The following is a 12,135-nucleotide window of genomic DNA, read 5'->3' on the forward strand; positions in this document are numbered from 1 at the left end:
TTGTCAAATTGATGTCTGAATAGAAAATGTAATTCCTTCTGTTAAAACAGAAGAAAAGCTGAAGCTATGTCAAATTATGGGAAAATTTTGAGGTTTTTGTACATTTGAAATTAGAATACTTATAGTGTACAGAATTGGTGTTCTGCCCCCAGGGCGGGGGTATTCTGCCCCCTTTCCAGGGAAAGATGTTTGATAAGTTGTAATGTGTTTCATCCCTCTGCATCAAGGATGTTTATAGAGAAAACTTTACACATACTATCAGGTTCAGCTGAACCAGAAATAGCAAATAAGGCAAATAATAGCCTGGACTCTGTTTTTAGTGTCTTCTATGTTTACAGTGACTTTGGAACTAGAAAGTTCTAGTAATAGGTTTATTGCAAGACCTTTTTCTTGTCATTAGCCAGTCATTTCAATCCTCAGAAAAATAGTCTCTTCGGCTAACATTGCTTCAAGGGAAAAAAATCATGTACTTGGGCAACATGATTTGGGGATACAGGTCACCACCTATAATCTCAATTCTCCATTTCTGCAGTCTTCGTGAGCCCTGTTCTTACTGACCATCATGAGAACTGACTCCTTCTAACCAGGGATGAGCAATTATATTGTGCCAATTTCCAAATGCAAATTTTGTACCCCTTGCTCCTGGAAGTGGAGGGAATGTTTGAAATCTTAGCAGAGAACCATGAGAAAATAAACACCACTAAACTAACCTGGATCTGTCTGGTCATGTGAAGTATGTGCCTCAACATACAATTAAATATCTAGGTAAACAATGCAAGTAAAAGAAAGAAAATCTCTGTGGTTCAAAATTGAGAAAGTGTTTTATGTGACTGATTTTTTGCTGCAAACTCAATGTGCTTGGTCTGATTATGTGCTAATGAATTCATTTTGTGAGTAAAGTAGGGTCAGCCTACGTCTGGGATATTTGAATGGCCATAAAAGAAAATAAGGTCTAGGACATGCTCTGATGAAATGTATGAATCTACCTGGGCTCATGAAGTTTGTGAATTTGTTTGAAAGGATATTTGCTTGAAATTGTATGAAAAGTGTCTAGTGAGACTAGATTGTTTAAATAGTTCTCGATAAGCTAACATTCTTATTTTTTGGTGGGTTATCTTTATAAATGTTAAAAAAGATTCCACAGTGGTTTTCTCGTCTGTTGTTATCGCATGTATGTTTCGTATTTGTTGTTACGGTAATTTAGCCAGTTAGGTCTGTGGGGCAGCCAAGATTAGCAATAGCACGTCATGGGCTTTTCTGAGTTCTTTAAAATATTAAGATACTTTTATATTACAGCTGCATGTGGCCTGCGCTAATGGATACAAGAATGTTGCATCTCTGATACTGGATCATGGGGCTGATCTCAATGTAGTGGATAACCAGTACTGGACACCCCTACATTTAGCTGCAAAGTATGGACAGGTAAAGCATGATTTTTTTACCTGCTTCTCTTTTCTTTGTTGTAGTCTTCTGTAGCAATAGCAAATACTCTCAAGTCAGGGAGACTATTCTGGTTTTAATGTGAAAAACTTACACATTTCTGTACTACAGGTGGCATCTCAAATGACAGACATCATTTGAGAATAGACATTGTAAAGCTATCAGCCCAATACAGCTCATTAAATTCAATCTACCATCAACAGTAGTTTGCCTCCAGCAAAAATTAAATTTGCAGTGAAATTTGACAGGGAGCCAAAATAAGCACTTTCTTCTGTTATTTTCTTATATTCTGATGTCAAACTCTTATTTTTAGCTAACTTTTTTGCTGTGTATATCTCTGTGAATGAATGTCCAGGATCCACTTAACACAGTAGTTGGATTCAAAGTTTTCCATTCACTGAGTTGTGGAAGGGTGCCCTGGGTTTGGGATTTAGAAACCATGCCTAAACATGACTTGTGTCTCTTAACATTCCACCTTTTCACATTTCCTTCATCCTTACTCTCCCAGGACATGCTCAGTGCACCTTTGTTATAGTCTTACTACTTCAGGAGAGCTCCCCACAGCTCCCACTGACCCACCTCATGGCTCACGATCACCACTTACCAACAGCTACCTTCCAAAAACCTCTCTGATGCATCCTAGCTCAGCCTCCCACGTTCCTGCCCTTTCTCCTGTCAGGTGAAAGCTCCTGGAAAACTTTCCTATCTTTGTCTTCCACCAGGAGGGGCTGGACATCCTCTGCCATGGGCACTAGACTGAGCTTCCCGGTGTTGCTCTGAATACAAATTGCTTTTCTCTGTTCAGATTCCTGCTGATGGCAGGGATATCCTTCCTGACACTGTGGATGTAGGTGTACTGAGTTAGTCAGAAAATGCTATGAATTGTAGCTGTCAAGCCATTCCCCTGTTTCTTCAGTACTTTGCCATCTTGTAATGCCTATTTCTATCACCATCAACCACGCTTTTAAACATAACACAGAATGGCAAAAAGTTGTTGAACCTAAACAAGACTCTGTTTGGTTTTCTTTTTTATTTTTTAATAAATATAAATAAAAATCCTCATGGATTTCTGCTGGAGTATGAACTCCATAGTTAGATAATCTTAATTCTGTTTCTGATCTCAGTGGAGACAATCCCATTCATTTAGCTGAATCTCTAGCCAATGATTGAGGAGGACTAGGTTTTTTGTTCATGTCTGTTTCTGGTATCTCAGTTGCTTTTTGGTAGTCACATGAGTAAACCTGTGAATTACAAGATGAAGGTGCTGAGATATAAGGGGTGGGATGCAGTTGATTTTACTACACCCTTAGTGATCTGAATATGAAGCCAAGATTTCTTTTTTTGGTGGTGTTTTTTTCTTTTCTTTTTTTTTTTTTGAGTCTTTCACTGCAGGTGATCTGCACGTTAAGATTTAGGGATTAGACGCTAAGCATGCCAAAATGTCTAATGAAAAGCAAAAAAGATGTATATAGGTAGATAGATGTAATTAATTCAAGTACCTATGCATACATATTGTAATTCACCTGTCAGACTGTCTTCTTTAGAAAACTGCTGCATATACAATATATTTTTAGGTTTGCAAAACCATTTAAGGATACAATTCAGTACTTATGTTATATATTGATTCATATCTTGTTGCCTTTTAAAATGACATACATGTATTTCTTTATTGCATGTGTTCTCATTTTCATTGAATGAATGGCTTCCAACCTCTTTTTGGACTTCAGAAAATAAATAATACACTTTATAGCAAGAAGACAGCAAAAATGTAGTAAAAATAATAGCAAAAATAAATGTGTTTGGGTCTAGTTAGTTCTGTTGGGATATAGATTTCTCCTATTGAGATACCTTATATCTGCTCTTTTACAGAGTATGAAAGCTCAGCATATTTTCATAATAGATTAACTCACTGGTTTATATATGTATGGCCTGAAGTGTACCCTCAGAAATTTCTAGAAGGCTAAATTTACAGAGAAAATTTTTCTGAAAAAATATACTGAACCGAAATTTTGTTAGCAAACGAGGCATCAGTGACAAGGCAAAGAAAGGCAAAAGCCCAGCTAGAGATCAATCTGGCCATGGTCGTAAGGGATAACAAAAAACGTTTTTACAAATATATTAACAACAAAAAGAGAGCCAAGGAGACTCTCCATCCTTTATTGGATGGGGGAAGGAACATTGTCACCAAGGATGAGGAAAAGGCTGAGGTACTTAATGCCTTCTTTGCCTCAGTCTTTAATAGCCAGACCAGGTATCCTCAGGGTATTCAGCTCCCTGAGCTGGAAGACAAGGTTGGAGAGCAAAATAAACTCCCCATGATCCAGGAGGAAGCAGTTAACAACCCGCTATGCCACCTGGACACTCATAAGTCTATGGGGCCTGATGGCATCCACCCAAGAGTACTGAGGGAGCTGGTGGAGGAGCTTGCCAAGCCACTCTCCATCATTTATCAACAGTCCTGGTTAACAGGGGAGGTCCCGGACAATTGGAGGCTTGCCAACATCACGCCCATCTACAAGAAGGGCCAGAAGGAGGATCCAGGGAACTACAGGCCTGTCAGCCTGACCTCGGTGCCGGGGAAGATTATGGAGAGGCTCATCTTGAGGGGGCTCACGGGACACGTGCAGGACAACCAAGGGATCAGGCCCAGCCAGCACGGGTTCATGAAAGGCAGGTCCTGCTTGACCAACCTGATCTCCTTCTATGACCAGGTGACCCACCTAGGGGACAAGGGAAAGGCTGTTGACATTGTCTACCTGGACTTTAGTAAAGCTTTGACACTGTTCCCCACAGTATTCTCCTGGAGAAGCTTGCGGCTTGTGGCTTAGACAGGTGCACTCTTTGCTGGGTACTGACCCTGGATGATTTGAAATACCTTTTTTGTCATGAAGTTAGGTATTTTTCTTTTTGAAACAGACCTGTACACGTAAAGTTTGTAATAGAAAGTGTCTAATGGAAAGAATGTCTTTCCTTTTGAAGTGTTCTAAGAGCTCAGATTGAGGTTTTTTGAGATGATCCTTTTTGCTGGCTCTTTTATTGAACTGAGTCTCCCTTTATGTGCCAGATGATGATGGCAGTGCTTACTATTCCAGGAGTTTTCGGTGGGAATCCAGAGACCAGTTGTGCTAGTCACTGTATAAGCACTATGAGTACGCATGGAGGAAGACAAAAGAAGTAACATTGCACTTTGCCTCACTAAAATTAACAAAATACAGAGCAAATATTTTCCCTTTGTTGTGTTAATGAATAATAGAATTTGGAGATACTTTGTTATCATTATAGATAATTTGCCATCTTTCTTTAGGAGATAAATATGCCTTTCATATGGATTCTGTTTGTAAGGAATAAGTAAATCATTTAAATTCCTTTATAAAAGGGATTTATTAAATACCAGGGAAAATATTTCATCCAGTAGCTAAGCCATCAGGGTGTTTTTAAAATTTCCTTTCTTATGATGATAACCTTGAAACATCTTTTAGCCTTAGTATGAATTTCTGTGCATATCATATTTATAATTCAATTTGGAGTAATTAATTATAGACAAATAAGAGCATTGTTACTATTTTGGGAAAAAGTAGTATGGCAGAATGGGAATAACCTTAGTCAAGACATGATTTGGATAGTCTATTTTAAATTAAAATAAGTTTATGAGAAAATAGTTATTTTTTAGCCAAAAATATTAATGTTCCTTGAGAAAGTAATTAATAGAAATTCTGAACTCTATCCTTTACGGTTTCACCCTCTTCTATCACATATTTGTGGCAGGTTTTTTTAAAAAGCCTCACTTGAAAAACTCACTACCGTGATAAATCTATATGTTCTACTAGAAGACCATAAAAAATCTATTTGTTTAGAGTTTGATGTTCTTTTCAATTCTAGAGAGGATTTCTTTCCTTCCAGGAATGTATCTGAACAGAAAAATAGCCTTTTCTTTTCTTGTAGCTTGTCTAATAAGCAATGATCCTTTAATGACTGGTCACAGAAGTTTCAAAACACCCATTCTAAACCATTGTTGTTTAGTAGTTTACTAGCACTGCTGCTGCAATACCTTCAGCCAGACCCCATCCAATATATAATTAATATTATATTCCATGAGTCGTAAGGACTGATAGTTTTTCCTATTTATAAAATACCTACAAAATTCTTAGTAATTCAGATATATTTTTCTTTTTGGCAAAGCTCCTTACCTTAATAAAATGCAATTGGATTAGTTATACAAATTGCACATTTATTTTTTGAACAGTTTTATGTTATAGACCTTACATACATATATTTTTCATATTACCTTATTAAAAATTTGAGTACTGATATTCTTATGAAGAAATTGTTACCTTGTTTTAGAGTGACATCCAGACTCAGTTGAAGGACCTGAGTTCTATACATATACAGTTTTATGTTTGCAAATACCCAAAATACAAAAAACGAAAATAAATACAAAATACACAAAATGAAAAAAAAAATTATTTGGCTATTTCTTAGACCATAACAATAATAGAGATGGTACTAATTGACTTCACCTGGGAAAAAAAAGAGGAATCTACTGAAGTTTAAAATTTATAGTGAGAAAATTTAATTTGCATCTCTACAGGAGGAAACTTGTAAAGAATAAAGGCACTGTAAGCTTCTTGTTACAAATCTCGATTTGTAAATTAATACACAATGTAAGTGGATTACAAAAAGCTCATTGCTCCAACTTCCACAGCAAATTATATGACAAATTATTGGGGCAAATACACATTATCTTGAGTGAGCTAAGCATATGAAAGACATCACACCCACACCATATCATCAAAACCTGGCTTGTAGAGACACCTCAATAATGGCAAAACCAGTTTTATTTAGGATGGGATTCTTCTCAACTAAATTTAGCCAACTACAACTTAAGTACAAAGTCAAAGCTTTGTCTTGTCTAATGTGAAGAATCACCTCTAGAATGCAATTCAGACAAATCTGGGACATGCATTTAAAGTAGATGGGATGAATCATTATTTAGAGGTCTGACCTTCCCTGATTATAGAGGTCATGGGCAACTAGCATATGTTAGAGGTCTAACTTGGACAATTTAAAATTCTACAGGAGGAATCCAGACCAAAGTGCAGGGCAAAGGGGCAAAAGGATGGGTCAGCTGCCCACTGGATGTGCTGGGTCTCCCCAGTCATCATGAAGGGGGCATGGAGTTGATGCCTTACTCTTAGACAATGTAAAGCTGCACAGAGTGAATCCTACAGAGGGAGCAGAGTTAAATAGTTACAACAATACCTTATCTTATCAAAAGCAAAACATAGTGGTAGGTTGTTACATTGTTTCCAAAGAGGGAATAACTAAGAGTTTTAAGTGACAGTATGTATTATCTGATGTTAAAAAAAAATAATCTGTACCTCTCTTTACATACATTTGTAAAGAAAAGCAGTCTCATGGATAAATTTACCATCTAAAATTTGCTAGAACGATGTTAGTCCAAATATTGAAAAAGCATGGGTGAATGATAAATGAATTGTCCTATTAGTGCCAGAGTGTGTAGATCCAGAGTGGTACATATTTCTTGCATAGGTGTACAGGATATTACTAGTGAGTTTGAGGGTTATATACAGGATATGACCACTAAGTACAGAATAAGGCAACTAAGGCTAATGCCTGAAGGTCAGTCTCTCTGTAAGATGAGGTTCTGCTTTGCAGGAACAGATTAGGTTACCAACAAGTGCAACACACTATTAACTGATATACTACCAGCTGCAAACATTAAAAAATAATGGTAATAGCATTAAAAAATAGGCATATTTTTAAGCAAGGTTGTTCTGAGTTTCTAGGACTGTTGTCATTTCCCTCCCTGTAACTATTAGGGCTAAAGGCAAATTTTTATTTTTAATGCACATTGAGATTCTAACATTATATAAAAAATGGATATTATTGAGCTATTAAGGTCAGGGTTGCTTACCTTAATAATTTTACCTTAACAAAAAGATGGAATATAATAACCTCTTCAACACACGTGCAAATCTGCATCAGTGATGCACAAAAATCTCTTCAAAATCATATTATAAGGGCAGCAAAACAAGCCTCAAGAAATTAGAATATGCCAGGGTTGCAAAAGTAAATTTAACAGGGCCTTTTGGACATATATATTCTTAATACTGTTATTGATGGCAGTTTGAACTCCCTTGTCTCATTTATGTGCAGCATGGGGAGTGTTGGTATATATGTGGCTGCTGCCTGTGCACACCAGAGTGGGGCACACATTGTCACTTGGGCACCACACTACCCATGCTGGCACTGATACCAACTGCGGAAGGGCGACTTGTACTTCTCAGAGTGGTCCCCTAATTTGAATTTAGCATAGCAATCGCTTTGTGAACAGCTAGTAATCTGGCATTGGTAGTGCTGTCCCCGCTGGACATCTTCCAGGCTGCTGTGATCAGGAAAGCACACACTCACCCTCCCCATGGTGGGAACAGGCTGCAGCTCTGACGCCTGCCTGGGGTACTTTGGCACAATTCCCAGGCACAAGCTGTTTCTTTGTTGTTTATCACAGACATGTCACCTTTCAAACCAGCTATCGGAGGCGTACAGGTCAGAGCTGACTTCCCAGTAGCTTAAACACTACATCTCCCAAAATTTCATCCTTGGGGGATGCTGTCTATGTCTAAACTGTTAAATTGCTAAATAAAAGAAGGCTAGAGATTAAGCCAGACAACAGTCTGGCTCACATTCATATTGTTTAGTTACCTTTATAGGAGATTAGTCTTGTTTGTAGAGAGCTGGTTGGAGTGGTCCAAAGCAGAGTCAGGGATGGAGGTAACAGTTAAGCAGTGTGGACTATAAGGGATACTTAAGCTTACTCCATTGCACTCTCTTACTTAGTGAGACAGATTTAGCCTCCGGCTTTGAGGTTTAACAGTTTCATGATGTCAAAAAAAAAGATAAGAAAATTGTTGAACTGCTGACTGTACCTCTCCAAGAGTAACTCCTGCACTAGCAAGGATTTCCCATTAACAAGTTGGAAATATCCCAAATAAATAAAAATTGCTTAGTGAGCTCAGATGCCTAGCTCATGTTTCTTAGCATATTATATACATCCTGTGCCATTTTCAAGATTTGTGTGTGAAATTGCCATTCTGTAAGTGTATTCTCCCTTAATACACATTTGTTTGGCTTGTGTGCTTGGACTGAATCATACCCCTCTGTCTAGTTCATCCAAGCACAGCATTTCTTTCAGATCATAGAAGGGACTCTGTGCTTCTTGCTGATGTCTAAGAGAACACACTTTCTTACTATGTGATCTAATTTGCTCATCATTACCAAAACACATTAGTCATTTGACTCAATTATGAACTGTAGTGTCATTTTCTTTTCTTTAAGTACATGTTGACCCCAAAATAGAAAAAAAATCCACACAGATCATTAGAATATGCTTCAATGAAAAGGGGATACCTGAACTCATGGTAGAAAATGATATTTAATCTCGTTCAAGTTTGGCTATTGCCATAGCAGTACCTTTGAATGCAGTTTCTGGATTTCTGCACATTCCACAAATGTTTTCAAGGAGAAGAGCCTAAAGAAGGGGGTGCTTGTTCAGTATTTTAAAAAGGGTAGAGTATAGTCACTCAGGGAATACATATTTTCCCTGTCAAGCAGTTGGAATCTTTCATTTATGGTCAGAAAATCCTCTAGAGCATGTTTTATCCAGACATATCTCACCCTCTTTTGTTTAGTCTTTCTGTTCTTCTTTGGCATGCATGATTGTATTCAGGTAGAAGAACAGCATTTCCCTTCAGATCAAATTACTCTCATTTTTCTCAAGCAGAGAGACCACTTTGGGATTTCTGCCTGTGATATCTTTCTTTCACTCTCAATATATTCAGCAGGTTTCTATAAATGATTCAAATGCTAATTGAAGGCAAGAAAAGCTAGATTCACACCATACCAAATGATAAGAAAACAGATTTACACATTTGAGTTTCATATACAGACTAGGGGCAACCTCAGTTTACAAAATTACTATAAAATTCTCAGTGTTTACATGTATGTTTTTAAAGCTGAGATGTGCAGACTATGCTATGTATTTATTTGATTATTGCAGGATCTCAGTCATTGATATAAATTTCATTTTCCTTGAAATACCAACTATAGTAACTTTCTCTCATATATGTACATATAAATATATATACATATATATAAAAACATGGGAAGCATATATGAAAAAGAAGTCTATTAAGACTGTTCAGGCATAAACTTTGAGAAGTACCACAATTATGATCCTCTCTGTAATATTAATATATAACTTGTAGGAACATAACTTATAAGCATCTTTAATCACAAAATCACATAATATTTTTCCCCGATTTATTTTATTTTTTTCTCTTGTCTAATTTCCTGGTGGATTGAAAAATAGAAATGTAGGTTGTCAGTCTTGAATTAAAGACTGCTGAAGTCTTTACTTCAGCTGTAGTATTTTTTTTTTTTCAGCTGTACTTTTAAGTAAGCTTTGTCACTTGCTTAGATAGCTGAAAACAGTATTAGGTTGTCCTTCTTTACCTGAACTATTCCAGAGGTTTAAAAGGCATACTCTTAGGCCATATAGGTTAAACATCCTGAATGCAGAAAGGTAGTGGTGACACTTGGGGAACCTGGGTTCCGTTCCAAGCTCTGTGTATGAACAGACACAGTCTTTACAGTTCATTCCTCCCACACATAACTTATTTGTCCCATTGCCTCCAGTCTGTTCCATTCTTGTCTTTATTCTGTTGCCTTATTGTTCCATTCATTTGCCTGGCTTCATGTCCTTTCCATACATGTTTTATCCCAATCCTAATTTCCTTGCACAGTCAGCTTCTGCCCCTCCTCCTCTCCCTGGTTCTCATCCAAGCTTTCTCTTTTCTCTGCTTTGGCTTCATGCCAACCTTCCTGCCCTTCTGTTATACTTAACCCTTTTTCCCACTTGCTCACAGTCTCAATCTTCCTTGTTCAATCTCGGTGTTTTTTCCTCACCATGTCACTTTCTTCTTTCATTTTCTTTTTCTGCTTAGTCCGTCTCTACCTACATCCTGGCTCCTTGCCACGTCTCTCTTCTTCCCTTTCACTTCATTTATTTCATGCTGTTAGTTCCAAAGTCCAGCATTTTGTCCATGGTCTGTTCTATTTTTTCCCCTCCGCTCTTTCTACCCTGCTGTTAGTCTCATTCCTGCAACCTACTTTTTCTAATCTGTTCCACTTTACTGACCACAGGTGGTTATGGTCCCCTTTTTCTGCACTCAAGTAGAAAAAATATCTTCCTCATCTATATTGTATTAAGAAGGGAGATCTGTAATGAGTTTCAGACATAATTTCTGTGTCTAGAGCAGTACTGTGGAACAGATTTGCAATCGCAGAGAAAATGCTATTTAGCTTCTGAATGATATTGCTGTTATTTAAGGGGTTACATATGAGACTTCAGCTCTAAGGGAGACTCAGTCTTCTAAGGTGTACTGTTATGCAATGGAGAACAAATATATGGTCTTCAAAACTCAATTCACAGTAGCTCTAACAATTAAATAATTACCTTACTCCCAAATGTTGGGAGTCTCTGTCTTGGGATTTGCATTGGTTTGTTTCACTCCCGAGTAGCTTAAGTGAATACAGGTTCCTAACCTGCACTTTTCTTCTCAATGTCTTTGATGCTTAGTGAAGTGCTGATTATCACCCCATTCCACTAGTTAAATATATTTCTCCAGTGTTATTCTAAGGAGTCTCTTACTGATGACTTATCTGATCTTATTTATTCCATCTGCTGAATATATGGCTAGCATGAAGTTCCAGCACTTCTCTCACAGAAGCTTAGTAATGGTAATAATAGTAATAATGAAACTACTTCCCTGATTTACATTTTCTTATTGCAAATCTTTTAAACATCCACTGATATTGGTTAGACTAACATCTAGGCCTACAGTGGACCATACTAGCAAAGGTGGGCTCTTTGATTTATCCATTATAATCTAAAAACTGTCTTGTAAGCATCTGTTGGCTATGATTTTTTCAAGGTTTGAAATTTGGCTAAGTTTCGACAATTTTCCAAACAGACAACAATAGGAATATTCTCAGCCCGCGGAATTTATCTTCTGCCTAATACAAAGTCTTCAAATCATGCACACATTGGAGTTCACAAGGGTTGACCAATGTATTTGCCCACAGCCTGCTCCCAGAAGTGCTTTATTTTTCATTGATTTATTTTTCTGCCTAATTTAAAAAAAAATAAAAAATCATAAGCACTCACAGGCAGCAATCCTAGCAAGGTGCCTAACAAAAATCACACAGTGATGTAAACATGCACTTTTCCAACCCAGTGAAGTAAAGTTTAGCCTTATGAGCAATTGAAAACTGGTTCTTGTGAGTGCACATGTAGGCCGTCTTACTTAGTGGTGAAGACTGCAGATAATAATGGTGTAACCAGTGGTATTTCATGTGTTCTGCCTAGGATTTTGTTGTGTTTAGTGAACAAGCACCTTAGATACTAAAATAATACTTGGGCATTTCACTGTTTTTCACACACCATTGTGAGATTGATGGTCCAAAATAATACTGATTTTGATCTAAGGTTGTTGATCCACTAGTTACCTATTATATGGCTTTGTCTCACTGTGGTTAAAAGCATGCTGGGGACCATATCCAGAGAAAGTGGGGTGGAAACCTGAGAAGTCATAGCAGATGGAAGGAAATTGCAGG

The 12,135-nt window shown here is 37.4% G+C and overlaps 1 protein-coding gene across 1 annotated transcript in view; it reads left to right on the forward strand.

Moving 5' to 3' along the window:
* Positions 1-12,135, forward strand: part of MYO16 (myosin XVI) — a 301,679-nt gene that overhangs the window by 80,382 nt on the left and 209,162 nt on the right. The window contains exon 6 of the mRNA XM_059817431.1: positions 1,297-1,422. Within this exon, the coding sequence (XP_059673414.1) occupies positions 1,297-1,422 (126 nt within the window). The remainder of the gene's footprint in view (positions 1-1,296; positions 1,423-12,135) is intronic.

The sequence above is a fragment of the Gavia stellata genome, chromosome 1 (assembly GCF_030936135.1).
Source record: "Gavia stellata isolate bGavSte3 chromosome 1, bGavSte3.hap2, whole genome shotgun sequence".
Taxonomy (NCBI): Eukaryota; Metazoa; Chordata; class Aves; order Gaviiformes; family Gaviidae; genus Gavia; species Gavia stellata.